Source organism: Hypanus sabinus, chromosome 5, assembly GCF_030144855.1.
Source record: "Hypanus sabinus isolate sHypSab1 chromosome 5, sHypSab1.hap1, whole genome shotgun sequence".
Taxonomy (NCBI): domain Eukaryota; kingdom Metazoa; phylum Chordata; class Chondrichthyes; order Myliobatiformes; family Dasyatidae; genus Hypanus; species Hypanus sabinus.
In genome coordinates, this window is record NC_082710.1 from 99,173,650 (window position 1) to 99,190,512 (window position 16,863).

The window sequence follows — 16,863 nt, forward strand, 5'->3', positions numbered from 1 at the left end:
CTTTTTTCCCTAGGCTGGCAGCTTATGGTTTCTCACATGTCCATCAACTCTCCCTTGGTTCTTCTGTTGTTTACCTAATCTAGAAATAATATTGCATAATCCTCTTAGACAATTAAATGGACCCTTGACCTTACAATCTTCTTCACCATGTCCTTGGACCTCATTGTCTGCGTGCACTGCACTTCGGAACCGTAACAGTATATTCTGCATTCTGTCTATTTTTTTTTCCCTTGTACAACCTCAGTGTATGAAATGACCTGTATGTATAGCATCTAAATCAAAACTTTTCACTGTACCTCAGTACATGTGACAATAATAAACCAATCACCAATGAACAATTCACCTCCTATCCTGTCTTTGAGAAAGAAAAGATTTTTTGGCATTCATTGGAGGAGTATGTTTTCAAAGTCCTAATCAATGGACTTCTCCCAACCAACATCACCAAAAGCAGATTAATTGGATATTAAATCCTATCTGTGCATGAAGTAGTTGCCGACTGCATCTACAGTACTGTGCAAAAGTCTTAGACACATGTAAAACAATTATGTAAAGCAAAGATGCTTTCAAAACTAGTGAAAGGAAAAGAGTCTAAATATCAAAATTATACTAAAAAGAGCAGTAAACAATAACAAAACTAAATTAAATCAATATTTGGTGTGACCTTCCTTTGCTTTAAAACTGTATCAGTTCCCTTAAGTACACTGTCATGCAGTTTTACAAGAAAATCGGCTGGTAGGTCATTCCAAACATCTTGGAGAACTTGCCTCAGTTCTTCTGCAGACTTTGGCTGTCTCACTTTCTTCTGACTCTCCAGGTAATCCCAGACACCCTCAATGATGTTGAGATCAGGTCTCTGTGAAGGGCAAAGCATCTGAAACCATATAAAAAATCTAGGTTGCCTAAGACTTTTGCTCAGTACAGTATGTAACTGTCTTTTACATTAAAACTAAATTGTTGGCTATAAAATTGTAAAGGATGTCTTTAGGAGAAAATAATACACTGTATAAATACAGACAGATTACATTCCCAATATTTCCTCTAACTGAGGTTTTTTTTTACCCAAGAACCATTATATACGTATATGTCCTTGCTGATGGCTGATTTTGTGCAAAATTTAATTGCAAGACATTTGCAGCAGATTAAAAGGTATGCTGATATGCGTAGCATAACATTCAAACAGAGTTTGCAGTTGTAGGGTTTTGTGGCAGAATGCGGCCTCTCAATAGGAAACCAGCCTAGTCTAACCTGTAGATTAATAAATGCAAAATACCCATCTCACCAAATAATAATGTGCATCTAAAAGCAGCAGCCTTTAATCTAGTTGCAAGGTTTTGATTTACTAAAAAAGAAGTGACCACATGACTTATGTATGTAATAGCTTCTCTAAAATTGCAACATTCTTTCAGCTGGCCTTTGGAAAATATTACAAATAAGAAGGAGCCATGCTTGTATGTTCCAGCATCTTTAGCCTAGGATTATAGATTGTCTCTCTAATAATCTTAAATTGATGGATCACTGCTCTTTCCAGTTGTGCTTGACAAGGAATAGCTTTGGCATTTCCTTTCCCCTTCTTTTATGTTATTAAATTTATATTACTTTTCTGTCCGTTGCCAAAAGACTAATGGGTGTACAAAGCCTTCCTCTGTAAAGATGAATTCTTGCTTAGTGCTATTAAGCCATAATTTTTAAGAAGCAGCATCCTGTTTGTGTTTAATTTGGCATGTACTTTTTTTTGGGATTCATATACAGTTCATTACTGAACACCCCACATATTTTATCTTTGACAAATTATTTTGTTTCTGCTTTGTATATCTATTTCATTCCAATGTTGCAGGCATGCCAGCAATGTAATCCAATTGATTTGTGCAAGTTTTATTTTAGTTACATTTTTTACTTAAATGCATACTGAAGCACCAGTAAGTTTATTTCCCATTTATCTGCTTTAACTCTAAAAGTCTGCTAGTTATTAAAACATGCTGCTTAATATTTATCAAATATCCAATTCTTTGTAGGACGCCAAACAATACATTACTACACCCTTCAAGGATACTGCAGTTGTGCTAAATGGTGAAGCCAGATTGTTAACATCGCCTCACCATTGTCGCAATTTCCTCTTTTTAAGGTCATCAGTCACACGTGTTGAAGACTGTAAATACTTAAACCAGAAGTACCATGATATGTGCAATTAGAAGAAGTTTTTTTTAGGAAACCTGGAATACCCTGCCCAAAAACATTATGAAAGTACTTTCCACACAAAGACTGCAACATCTCAAGAACACACACAAAATGCTGGAGGAACTCAGCAGGTCAGGCAGCATCGATGAAATAGAATAAAACCAGTTGATGTTTTGGACCTCAAGACTGAAAGGGAAGAGGGAAGATGCCTGAATAAAAAAGTGGGGGCGGGGAGGGGAAAGAGGCTAGCTGGAAGGTGATAGGTGAAGCCAGGTGGGTGGGAAAGGTCAAGGGCTGGAGAAGAAAGAGTCTGATAGGAGAGGAGAGTGGACCATGAGAGGAGGAGGGGACCCAGGGAGAAGCAATAGGCATGAGAGAAGTGGAAGATCAGAGAAGGGAATAGAGGAATGGGTTGGGGGGTGGGGGTAGATTTGTTCACCAGGAAGAGAAATCAATATTCATGCCATCACTTTGAAGGGTACCCAGGCAGAATATAAGGTGTTGCTCCTTCATCCTGACGATGGCCTCATCTTGGCACAAGTAGAGGCCAAGGATCAACATGTCAGAACAGGAATGGGAATCATTTTAAGAAGGTAGCTTACCACTGCCTACTTATTGGCAGCTAGGGATGGGCAGTCAAAGTCAACCTTGACTTTGCTGTCCACACCACTGCAAACAAATTACAATAAGTGTAGTAATGGACAATGCAATCTCAGTTAGTGAACCACAGCGAAGGTATTGCAGCAAACAGTTTCTGGTTAAGCACAGTTAGAAAGTGGGGCCTGTACAAAAATAGTTGGAGAAGGAGAAGCTGCAGTAATTCTTCCCTCTATTAATGTAGGGTCCTTTATTTAAAAGAAACATGCAAATGGAGAATGATTATACCGAATGCAAAACGCAATCATTCACACAAGGGTCTTCACCAAGCTTGAGTGAGAGAGGAATGCCCAAACATCTCCATGAGGGCTAGCTAAATGTAAAGTCATAGAGTAATATAGCACAGGTACAGGCCCTTCAGTGCAAAGAGTCCACGCTGACAATGACGCCCACTCAGCCAGTCCAAATTTCCTGCATTTGGTCGTATCCAAATATGCCTGGACTCTTTCGATTTTATGTTTTATTTTCTGTGGTTTCACTCGTTTTTTTGTTGCCGTTTGCGTGATTTGTTTTATTTTGTACCAGGTTGGGGGGGGGGGGGCGGGTTAATGTCTTTCTTTGAACAGATTGCATGATTTTCTTTGTTTCCTACCTGTCTGTAGGGAGACAAATTTCAGGGTTGCATACTCCATATGAACTTTGATAATAAATCTTTGAACCTCTCCAGTCCCTGACCCTTCATGTAAATGATATAGTTGTACCTTGCTCGAAAACTTCCTCTGCCAGTGCTTCCCACATTCCGTCTACCACCTGTGTGAACAAGTTGATTCTCAAGTCCATTTTAAACATCTGTCCTCTCACCCTGCACATTTGATCCCAAGTCTTGGACTCCCCTAAGCTGGGGAAAATTTTTTGAGACATCACCTTTTGAAGTTATGCTGGATGCTAGTGTTCCTGAAAGAGCCGGCTGAGTTTATAAGTTACTGCAGCTTTTTCCAATCCTGTGCAATGGCCCCTCCATACTAGATGGTGATGCAATCCGTTTGAATGCTCTCTAGGGTACATCTGTAAAAAGTTGCAGTCTTTAGTGACTTACTAACTCTCCTCAGACTCCTAGTGAAGTACAGCCACCGTCATGCCTTCTTTGTAATTGCATCAATATGTTTGGCCCAGGATAAATCCTCAGAGACGTTAACACCCAGCAATTTGAAACTGCTCACCCTTTCCACTACTGATCGCTCGATGAGGACTGGTGGGATCTCCTCCAAATTATCCTTACTGAAGTCCACTAGTCTTACTGGTCTTTGGTCTTACTGATGTTGAGTTCAAGGTTGTTGCTGCAACACTACTCTATCTTGCCCCAAATTTATAGATGGTGTTTGAGCTGTACCCAGCCACACACTCATGGGTGTAAAGAGTATAGCAGTGGGCTAAGAACGCATTCTTGAGGTGAGCTAGAGTTGATTGTCAGCGAAGAGGAGATGTTATTTCCAATCTGTCTAGACTGTGGTCTCCCAGAGAGGAAGTCAAGGATCCAGTTTCAGTGGGAGATACAGAGGCTATAGGGATTTGCATACATATTGTTTTATTCTTGCTTTTAAAGTGTGCATAAAAGGCATTGAGCTTATCTGGGAGTGAAGCATCACAGCCATTCTTAATGTTAGATTTTGCTTTGTAGGAAATACTATCATGTAAAACTGCTGGAGCCAACATATGTCTGATTCCATCTCTAACCTCAGTCTGAATTGTTTCTTCACCCTTAACTTAGTCATCTGTATGTTGTATTTAGACTTTTTGTATATTTCTGGATCACTACTCTTCAATGCCACAGATCTAGCCCTCAGCAGAATATGAATGTCTTGGTTCATTTATAGCTTCTGGTTTGGGTATGTCTGGTATGTTCCTGAAGACACACACTCATCCACACAGGTTTTGATGAAGTCAGTGACAACTGTGATGTATTCATTCAGACTTGAAGATGAATCCCTGAATATTGTCCAGTCCATTAACTCAAAGCAGTCCTGTAAGTGCTCCTCTGCCTCCCTTGATCATATCTTCTTGGTCCTCACCACTGGTGCTGCAATCTTTTGTTTCTGCCTGCATGCTGGGATAGCAGAGATAGTTGATGTCAATGGAATTTTTGGTATAGTTGGAATAAAAATGAAAGGAAAAATCAACGTTTGACAAAAGACTGTGTGGTTTTCTTCATTTAATAGAACAGTGAGCAAGCATACAGAATAATTACAATGACCATAGTAAAGAGAGTTACTAACTAAGCCATATAAACCAAATAGTTTGCTATCTGATTGTTACAGAGTAGTGAGATCTCACCCATTGAACAAACATATACACCTATGAACAAAAATCCGGCAATGAAAATTTGCTCATTAATGCTGACCCAGTTACTGATGCTCACAACATGATCAAGCTCTATTTTACATATTTCTTTCCCAAGCTGACTTCAAATATCTAGAAAGTTCTTCTCATTGAAATGCACTCTGCCATGCAAGATGAAAGTAGACTTCCTTCGACACAATTGGAATGAGTGATGCTTGCTTTATTGTTTGCACCATTTTGTTTTTTCTTTCTCTCTGCACAGGGTGTTTGGCAGTCTTCTTTTTCTTCTAATGGGGTTCTTTGTTTTCTCACTTCCTGTAAGGAGATGAATCTCAAGGTTGAATAAAGTATACATACATTGACAATTGATGTACTTTGAACTTTGAGGAAGATCAAATCACCCTTTCCCAATTTACACCACACATGTAACACATTTTTCCATTTCAATCAGATATTATTTGAGCTCAGTTATATTATTTCCTTATTAATGTCATTTTTAGGATTTCCTTTTTTATAGTATTCTTGTTAAAAAAAAATTGATAACAGCCATCTGGCTAGCTAGGTGGGAATGTCTATCCCCATAGCATCTAACATTCTCCTTCCTCCTCCTCATTATTTTTCACATAGGCAACACTACAAATAGAAATATAAAGCTGAATTATGGAGGAGCAACCCAATAGATATATTGATAAAATACATTAATAGGTTTGTGGATTGGACTCTAAATCATGTTATGAGGAGTTTCTAGTTTTCTGGTCGCCCCTTTTTTTGTTGCTATTTTGGGCAATTGTGAATCAGTGTGGCCAGCAGACAATGAACACTGAGCTGAACTGAAACGTACTTTTTGCTTTTGTGTTTTATATTCTGTGTTTCTCGCTTGTGCTTTTTTGTTGCCATTTCCACGATTTTTTTTGCGCGGGGGGGGGGGGCGGTAGGCTGTTTGATGGTTTGATGTTTTCTTTGAATGGACTCCATGGTGGTTCTGTCTTGTGGCTGTCTGTGGGAAGGCGAATCTCAGGGTTGTATACTGCATAATAAATGTTGATAATAAATATACTTGGAATCCTTTGAATCAAAACTGTACCTTGATTCTGTTCAATGAAAAGACCAAGCACCTTTTAGTTGAGAATAGCAAAGAACAAGATCTACGACTTAGGAAAGGCAATAATGTCAAAATAAAAGCAACAATGGTGCAGTCAATAGACTTTCCCCTCAATGTGTACAACCATTAACTGCTGTAATCAGTAAACCTATGTACCTAAGGCTAATCATAATTGGAAACACAACATTTGCTCAATGAAGCCACTAAAGGCAAAATTGTTCAGCATGTAGGTAGCACATTTATCTTACTTACTTCCTGCCCATTATGCTGCTGGCATTTAGGGTAGCAAAGAAGGTCCTCCATCTCTGGTAGTGTTCACGGCTTCCTTCATTGTGTCAGTAGCTACCTCAGTGTGTTCACTCCAGTCAGTCATGTAAGTCCCGGGTAAAGACTCAGGAATACAATCTCACTCAGATGTAGAAGGATTCTTCATTGTTCTTTCTGTAACAATTTTGTTTTACCAGTCAGAGTTGTTAGCCCTGAGCTGAACCCTTGAAACTAGAGGTCCAGTGGACCACTCTTAGTCTGGCCTCTACCCTTTGACATGTCTGGCATGGGTGGCCCTAACAAGAGCCTAAGCATAAAGCCCTGACTGGGTCACTGAGACACACGAGCCTTCAAACCAAGGCAAGGCTGTGGTTCTTTTGGAGGGTAGTATATTTCGAACAAGTTCAATTCCAGTTCTCCATTTCCCTCATTGAAGCACCTTCTAAACCAATGCTAAGGTTTTTCATCTCCTGTGTTTGATTCAAGTTTTGTTTTATTGTTTTCAGAGTCCTGAAGTCTTGTTTTGATTATCATTTGCCAATAAATGCCACATGGAACATTCTGTGCAGCTTACAACAGCTTGTTATTCTATTCTTTAAAAAGCACATCTGGTCCACTTCAGTCTTGTTTATAACTTGAAATAGCTAACGTGTTTTCTTTATTAATGTTTTGTTTTCTTATTATAAATGTTTATTCCAATGTCTTCAATTAATGCATAATTTTAGGGATTCTTTTTGAAAAAGGAATAAGCCATAGCCGATGTTTTATTTAGCCTTTCCCATTTCTTTCCATTTCATTGGATTTTCCTTCAACTAAGAAGGTGAGAATGGTTGTGGCAGAAAGTGAACCAATGACCGTTGCCAGAACCCTAGCGTGAAAGCTTCCCACAATTCAAGCAGGACATGAAAAACAGAGTCTGACAATGTCCATATTTGACAACAAGCTGTGATCACTCAAGTAGACTGCATTGCTAATTTGACCCACTTGAATAGTACTTATAATGCACAAATCTATCTCAGAAGATCAAACTGAACATTTTGCAGTACTGCATATACTCACAGTGTATTTATATCAGATAGCCAGTGTCAATGAATTCCAGCCAATGGTACCAGTTATATTCTAGGAAACTGGTCCCTGATCATTGATGCTAAATGTGCTAGCTGGAACTGACTGCATGTTGTGCACCACCCTCAAAAGTCAGGACTGTGGACTCAGGACTGTAGCAAACTATATTTAGGTATGAAAAGGCATTGTGTTCATTAAAATACAAGAGGATTGAAAAATTGAGGTGCTATTTTTTGGATTTAACATCCATATTTAACATAGCATCAATTAAAAGGCACTGCCCAGCAATATGCAACAAAGTGTGGAAGAGCACTAATAATAGGAAACTGGAATTATTTGTGGCCACTGTGGTGCTTTAACTGATACCTGAGGTGTATGTATGTGTCCAGTCTTACTGAAAGATTTTAACACATGGCCGTAAATGTCTTTGAGGTTCTAATATCTGTCATTTGGATTATATGACTAAGCAATGATTCAGGAGGAAAATTATGATCAAAGAAAATTATAATCGAAGTGTCATTATATATAACCCTGAGATTCATTTTCTTGTGGGCATAATCAATAAATCCTTAATAGAATAATAACCATAATAAAATCAGTGAAATCTGCACCAACTTGTGCAGATTTGGTGTTCAACCAGTATGTAAAAGACAACAAAATGTGAAAATACAAAAAGAAAGAAATAACAATAATAATAAGTAAATAAGCAATAAATGTCAAGAACATGAAACCTTGAAAGTGTGTCCATAGTTTGTGGGAACATTTCAATAATGGGGCAGGTAAAGTTGAGTAACATTTAGTTCAAGAGCCTGACAGTTGAGGACAGTTGAACTTTATGGTGTGAGTCCTGAGGCTCCTGTACCTTGTTCCTGATGGCAGCAGTGAGAAGAGAGCATGTCCTTGACGATGGGGGTCACTGATGATGGATACCGCTTTCCTGTGACAACATTCCATGGTCAGTCGTGGGGAGGGCTTTATCTGTGATGGTCTGGGCTGTATGCACTACTTATTGTAAGATTTTCCATTCAAAGGCATTGCTGTTTCCTTACCAGATTGTAATGCAGCCAGTCAACACACTCTCCACTACACATCTATAGAAGTTTGTCAAAATGTTAGATGTTATGCTGAAACTTCGCAATTACTGCACTGAGTCAATGCAGAATGTATGCAATGGAGGAGGCTGTGTGAGTTTTGTGTATTTTGACCATTTTCAGGGGCTTTCCAACATAGTCTACATGTGTTTAAATGTAGAATTTACACTAATCATCCTTGAGGCCTCTTTCAGAGAGGCTGCCAATTTAGTGCCAATTAGCACTGAAATATAGGCAGCTTTGTGCCACGGACTGAAACCCACCAGGAACCAACCTGAGATTGTTCGCTCATTAATTAACATTACTTTAACTGTCTTTGATGCCCAAGAGCATTTTTACACATATAGCCAAGTCAGGTGTAAGGACATCCAACTTTACAAACAACATTTTTCTTATATTACAGACTCAGCCTTGTAATATACGCAGTAATTTAAATAAAGGAGTGTCTAGCCAGTTTTTGTGATCTTGCGTTTGCTCAGGCTGGTTCATACAATGCCAGATGGGGCCACATCTGAAAGTTCCAAGTATCAGTACCCATCAGGAGGCATTCACTTAGCAATGAACATTTCCCTCGTGCTGTAATTAATGGGCTTACTTAATATGCATAATAAGGACTAATAACCTCAGCCTGTTTGATGTGCATAAATGCAGACGTTCTCAGAGAAGCTGTTTTCCTTTATTTTCTCCTGCCTGTCCCACAGTTCCAGCCTAACATGGAGATATTTCTGTCACATTCTCAAAAAGGCTTACCTTACTGCCCTTTTAAGAAATTGATAAAGATCCTCCAATTCAGGAGGTTAAATTGCAGTCAATAAAAGCAAGAATACTATTGTTAGATTCTTTGACTAAAATTAACGTAAGATGAATGTCTCTGATTTGCTTGACAGTTTGTCAACACTATGAACAGTGTAGTGAGTGATACAACAACTTGCTTTTTATGGAATAATTTGAATACTGTTAAAAGTGCAATGGTGCCTATAGATAGCATCTTCATAAAAAGACACTAGCCCACATACAATATGTGGGAAATATCCTCTTGATGTACATATTTACTGTGTTATTAATTTTTTAGGAAACACAAAAATATTCAATCCAGTAGATATAATGCCGAACTAAACACAAATGGTCAATAAAATGGTTACTATTCCACAGCAGCACGTTGCAGGAACAAAACCTGCAAAGTACTCCTAACTGAGGTGTTAAGTCTCCTTTAATATTGCTTCAGTTTGCTGCAGGAAGAAGGCAATTTTCTTAAGCGGAATTTTATTTTAAGGGAATTTGTGCCATTATTGGTAGTTACCACCAGATGTGCATTTATAAATTCTGATTTATTGTAATGATTGTTAAAGGCATGCAGTACTTTATGACACTTAAAAATGGCAACTTGGCTCAATTGGGAGTACTGTCACCTCGGGGTCAAAAACTTGTAAGTCTAAACCCACCATTTTTTGTATTACATAATGCCATCCGCTATTCCCAATGCAGCACTTTGAGAAACTTGCAACATTAGAGGTAATATTACAGATTAATCATTTCATTGTCCACCAGTTAAAATCTCACATTTGAAAAGAGTGAAGCTCTCTTACTGCTCTGGTCAACAGTTGCCTCCCAATCACCCATAATGATGTTCATAATCTTAGTTTCCATATTTAACACTGGTTAATGTATTAGGCAACGTATTAAAAATAGCAATTGCACTTCTACAAGGTACTTAATTTTATGTGATTTTTTTTACCATATACATATTGATTAGAGTTAAGAAATGATTTTAAAAATGTATAGGTCTAAACTTGGTTAGATAATCCACAAATGAAACTAAAAATTATCATTTTTCATACTCACTAAGATTTGGTAATTTTAATATAAATGTCATGGTTAGCATGAGGCTTTTACAGCTTCAGGCACCAGAGCTCGGAGTTTAATTCCAGCACCATATGTTTGTATGTTCTCCCCATGACCATGTGCCTTCCCTCCAGCTGCTCCAGTTTCCTCCCAGATTCCAAAAACATACCACTTAGTAGGTTAATTAGTCATTGTAAATTGTCCTGTGATTAAGCTAATGTTAAGTAGGTGGATTGCTGGGCAGCACAGTTTGTTCAGTGCTGTATTTCTAAATAAATAAATAATAAAATAACCTAATTACGTGCTATGCTTCACACAGACATGTCTAAAACATATTGGGATGCCAAAACTATGCCCTTCTTCAGGGCCATTTAAGCACATGGTTTGGGCTTTTGCTTAGGACTGCAGCATTGGAAACCTAACAAAATCGTGATGCTGAAGGCTGATATGTGGAGTCATGCACAGCAATGAAGTTGGTAAAATATCAATTAACTATCAATAATGGTTAAGTAAAAGTATCTGATTTACTAGCATTCATGAAGGGAAGAATTCCACTGTCATTACCTGATCTAAGTTTGGATTGGTATATATGTGTCTCCAGCTCACTGATGTAATGCCTTTTGAACAAACTAAGCAAATCCTTCCAGGTGGCAGGTTGGAGATATGTCTCTACCAAAGGAGAAGTAAGGTGCTCCTTCCCCTCCACTAGACTGCAGGTAACCCTTGGGTGAAGGTGTAGCACCTGCTTAGACCACCCTTTCCCCCCTCCCACCTCCTAATTAGGGAGAAGGAGGTGGATGGTCCTGCGAGCAGAAGGTGCATATCACAAGTCCTGGTTATGCAACTGATAACACCAGATAGGCAGTGTCTAAAGAGTATTGATAATGCTCAGGGGTGTCCTGTCTTGTAAAGATGCTGCCCAGAAGGCAATGGAAACCACTTCCATAGAAAGATCTGCCAAGAACAGTCAAGGTCATAGGCCGTGATCATCTACATCATATGACACGGCAAATGATATTGATGACGCAAACCCTTCAGTTCAGAAAACAAGTAGGGATAAGGTCCCTACATTTGCATTAAGTGAATTAATAAATTATAAAAGTGTATTGAATTGTCAATTGACTGAAAAAGACCGCATTGTCCAATGATAGCTTCAGTTAGAGCAATCCCAGCAGTCCTATACCCTGCTCTTTCCCTCTTTTATTTTCTGTTAAAGGCCGACAGCCACCACCTCACATATGGAGGTGTAGTTAGGGTTCCAAAATTAAGTTTGCTTCTGTATGTGAAAGGGAAATGTTGTTAACAACTGCTAATTCATCAGCAACAGGAGATCCCTTTAAAAAAGCCAACAGCCCCAGAGATATCCAAAAGCCTTTGAGTAGACGGCTTGTCATATTCAGGACCACAGGCAAAATTTTTACATCCTCTGTAGTTTCTAGGAAGATATAGTTGCTTGGGATTGGTCATAGAACTTAAGATGAGTGGAGAAACATTGGTTAATATCCTAGTATAATAGCCCAAGATTTCCACCTGTTTTGATGTAGTATTCTATACAGAGAATGCAAGGTGCATTCTGGTCTATTAATCATTTGTGAGTTAAGCTTTTATCTGGAGAATAGCACAATAACTTCAATAAATTAGGGTAAAGTCAGTTAATTTCCTTCCCATTCTGTGATTTGTATGTAAATTCTGACAAAAATATATTTAAACAAAAATTACAAAACTGTAGTTCATAGATGTATTTTGCTTCGGGGCTTTCAAAGCATGTTACAAGCCAATGTCATGTCTTATAAGTTCACTTGCACTACAAGAAAAGATCCATCAACATCTCTTTTCTGAGGTAACTATACATGTGAAGATGATTCTTGGAAATCTGGAGAGCCTCAAATGAGTTTCTGAAAGTCATTTAAATGCTAATCATAATTTGGCTTTATTGAGAATAATTTTATAAGAAATTAAAGATGACTATTTATGTTGTAATTTGTACTGTTTGCCTATGATTTGTACTTACCATAGAACATCACCTTATCTCAGACTTGGATTGCATCAGTCCACATAAGCTCCTCATCAAGAAAGGAAGTATAAATTCTTACTCTGTTCTATACACTAAATATGTAATGAAGTTGAACCCCTTCTGATATGTGTTTTCTTTTCACTGTTATGTTAGAGGTTCAGTGTAGATCACAAAGGACAAATTTCAAACCTTAAATACCTACATATGTATTTAAACTGAGATGAGGAAGAATAGTGTTGATCCAGGCTGAAGAATGCTTTTGAGATGGCCCAGTGAAGAATACAAGGGGATATGTTCTGTTTGTAATCACTTTGCTCTTGACTAAAATGCTAGCACTAGCTTCTGAAAGACCAAAATCAGTACATTCTTCCAAATTATATTTCACCTTTATGAGCCTGTCTTCAAATAATTGGAGGAATACAGAACACAGTCTCAAACAGGTTATTGATTTAATCATTTAATTTCTTTTTTCTCTTTTCTAATTCCAGGATAATAGCAAAGGCACTGGTGAATTTGATGTCATCGCAGAGTTTAGGCATTGTATTTGGACCAACTCTCATGTGGTCTGAGAGGGAAACTGCAAATATGGCCGTGAACATGATGTATCAGAATCAGATTATCGATCTGATACTTTCCGAACACGCTGAAATCTTCAAACCCTAGGAGGTGTGAGCACAACTTGCCTTCAGTGGTTAATATTATTCTCAGAAGATCTGACGTTTAGTTAAGTTGTGAATCTGCTGCTTGCAGAAGGTCATCACCATTGCCCTTGCTTTTTTGTTGTTTATCCCCTCACCATTTCATTTACTAGAATCCATATAGACTAAGTTTGCCTGGTACTGGTCTATTATTATTCTTTGTTTATAAATCACTGATTGACAGGCTCAGTTTTAAACTTTTAAGTACAATCTACTTGGACAAAAGAGCCACCACTCTCTGAAATATTAAATAGTCTGCTAATATTGATCAAAGTGATTGTAGTCAGACTCAGAGCTCCACAGTTATTTGTACAAACAATGACTAAAGACAAAAAAAAATCAAATACTTCGAATTAATAATCTCTCTAGTAAATCAAAAGGCATGATTTTAAAGTCATATTTTTAAAGGAATGGTCTGGAGAATATCTCAGATCACTTCAAACATTTCAGAAGAGAAGTTAAGGAGCATCTCTTCATATACATAGTGTGAAAGACTATCCCACAGATGGATAGCACAGGCTTAATTAGGCATGATGCAGTATATTGTACCTTGTGAGGAATATAATAGCATATGGATTTCAGGATCAGGTTTTTAATCACTGACATACTGTACGTCATGAAATTTATTATTTTGTGGCAGAAGTAAAATACATGAAAATGACCATAAATTGCAATTTGAATATTTAAAAAAACCAGATAAATATTGCAAAAAGAAAGCAAGATGTTGAGGTAGTGTTTTTGGGTTCATGGACCATTCAAAAATGATGGCAGAGGGCAAGAAGCTCTTCTAAAATGCAATGTTTGTGTCTTCAGACTGCTATACCTCCTCATTGATGGTAGCAATAAGAAGAAGGGATGTCCTGGATGGTGAGAGTTCTTCATGATAGATACCACCTTATGAGGCATCGACTTTTGACAATGTCCTCCATGGTGGGGAAGCTAGTGCCTATGATGGAATTAGTCAAGTTTGCCACACTCTGGAGCTTTTTCCTGATCTTATGCATTGGCGCTTCCATATCAGATGTTGATACAACCAGTCAAAATGCTTTTTTATGGTATAGCTGTAGAAATTTGCTGGAATCTTAGTACACTGTGATATGGATCAGTTATGACTGAATGATAGAATGGACATAAGAAGTTGTAAGACCTTCTCCTCCTCCCACGACCAACTGGTCCCAGCATCAGTGTCTGTTTTTTCTCTACATTCATCTCTCCAGTGCCCTATCCATGCTTCCCAGGTATTGGGATCCAATTTTTCACTTCTGGTTTTCTGCCAGTCTGAGTATCACAGCAAACAATGACAAAATCATCATATACATTTCATCAGCTAATCTTTTCATGAAAATAGGGCTCATGGTTCATTATGAAAGTTTTTCACTCCTTTGATGCATTTGGGTGGTGTTGGCTAAGTTGGTACTTATTGGCAAAATTAAATTTACTTGAACTGTGTGGCATCCTCAGCCATACTTTCTGGATGTGTACTGGTATTCTTCTTGTCTTGATGTGAGTTTGTTGCCTAACATACTCCATAAGATTGAAAATTCACAGCAAAAAGTGAAGTAGCATGAAGTATTAGAGAGTGGCTGGCACTGATGATCAAAGTCACCTAGTGTTGATCTTGTAACAGTTTTCTAACAACCCTATTTACTTGCACATGAAATATCCCTTTTTTAAAAAAACACTCAGAAATACAATTTCAAGTTTGGTTATTGGTTCATTCCATAACTTACTGGTAGATAGTCTTACTCTCTTAGCAATGAAGCTATCTGACAAACAGAAAAGCTATTACACATTAGATTTAAGATTGGGTTTCTCTACGTGCTATTTTACTTCTCAAGTTTGCCAGGTTTTCTTTCCATTTCCTCTGACTGTCACATTCAGCCATTAGGAGGTTTGTCTTCTGCCAGATAGTTTGTTTTATGTCAGACAAAATCCTGGCATTTTTTTCCCCTCGCTGAGGTGAGAAGCTTCTACCCACCTAACAATTTGGCTTTGAACTGATAACACTGATCACACATAGTTGGTGGACTCAAAGGTGTGAGCCAGATAGATCTGAAACACACCCTATGCTAATGTTCTCATCAAAAACCACTTCGAGTAGGGTGTGAACTGAGCGCTGTCTTAACATCCAGTTCTCATGCATGAATCACTTCCAACGGGTTATTGATTGAGTCAACAAAAAACTCAATGAGCTTTGCACAACAGTTTAAAGGGCACTGCTGGCAGAAATTTATAGCCGGCAAGACCAGATTTCTCTTCAGCTTATAACAGAAAAACGCAACTCACTGAAGCAGCAGTAAACAGGTTTGATCTCCAAAGTTTCAAAATAGAGAGATGATGAATGTAGAGTATGGTGCCTTCCTACAAAAGATAGAAAAATTAAAACCAACGATAGCTATTGACTTCTGTTTGAGTCCCCAAGCCGTTGACACACTAAGTGGCAGCTGAGAAATTACCTCAATGTGCAATCCCCAAATGCCTGCTCCCTCACTTATTAAGAGAGAATATTGAGTCTAGGTTAGTACTGCAAGCAATAATAATAATTTTTGTGTTTTACTTTGTATTTATAAAAATTGAAAATACAAAAGATATTTTTCTATGTAATTACATTATCAAAGAGTAGGGCTATCTCTCAAAATGCATGTCAAGATATCAACAAAATCTGGGAAGTTGTTGCGATATCAACACTGAACACATTTAATGATCACAGACTTCAATCTTTCTAAATTAGACCAATTTTTGAAGTCGGCCCAGGAACATGAGCTTGAAATCATCAACTATGCTTGACAGTACTTGCAAATATTCACCAAGGGGCACAGAGGGAAAACAGTATTATTTACATTGTTTAGTTACTGCCTTTACTTTTGGAGAGAAAGAAAGGAAATTGAAGAGAAAATAATGTTCTGTAACTATGTAATGCATTGATTCTTAACAAATTAAATGTACAAATAAACTATTTTCACCTGGTTGTATGTTTCAAGGTGTGAATACTGTGAGGACAAAGTTTAATGAGAGTCCAGGTCTATTTCTAAGTTACTCTTTAGCATTGAATGCATGGACAAACTGACCGGAGAAAACATTTGTTTTCTGATTATTGTACAATTCAAATGGGAAGTTTATGCTAGATTTTAAATTTTAATGTGTATTACTATATTGTGCATATTGAAGTCCACTCTTATTTGAATTTCAACATTCAATGGGAACAAACTATATGTTCTTGAGTGACCAAAATATACAAAATGATCTTGGAATTTTTGCAACAGTCATAAATAAAATGTAATTGTTTTCCAAAAATCTGCTATCTTTCCTATGAAAATTTTGTTTTCTTTAATTGTAAACAAAATTGTACAGCAACTTAATTGGTTTTTCTGTGCAAATTTTTTGCCATTTTTTCCAGCATGTTAACTGTTCTGAAATTAAAAATAAAGTCAAAACTGCTTAAGCTACCTGCACAACATGTTTGCAAATCTGATTTATTTTGTGCTTTTTTTTTCTTTTAAAGGGGAGGGTATTTCATTCACAATTCCTTTTGCTTTTGGGCCTACATTATATTTATAGTCCAGGTTAAATGCATGGACATTCAGTTCTTCAGTTTTTGCAGATCTAACGCATATATGAAATGCTAAATGAAAGGACAAAAATATTAGCCTCTACATCCAACACATCATTCTCTGA

At 37.6% G+C, this 16,863-nt stretch overlaps 1 protein-coding gene across 1 annotated transcript in view; it reads left to right on the plus strand.

Moving 5' to 3' along the window:
• The window catches only part of arhgap15 (Rho GTPase activating protein 15), a 728,119-nt gene extending 711,486 nt beyond the window's left edge, over nt 1-16,633 (plus strand). The window contains exon 15 of the mRNA XM_059970253.1: nt 12,979-16,633. Coding sequence (XP_059826236.1) covers nt 12,979-13,153 — 175 coding nt within the window. The 3' untranslated portion in view covers nt 13,154-16,633. The remainder of the gene's footprint in view (nt 1-12,978) is intronic.
• Nucleotides 16,634-16,863: the final 230 nt, after the last annotated feature.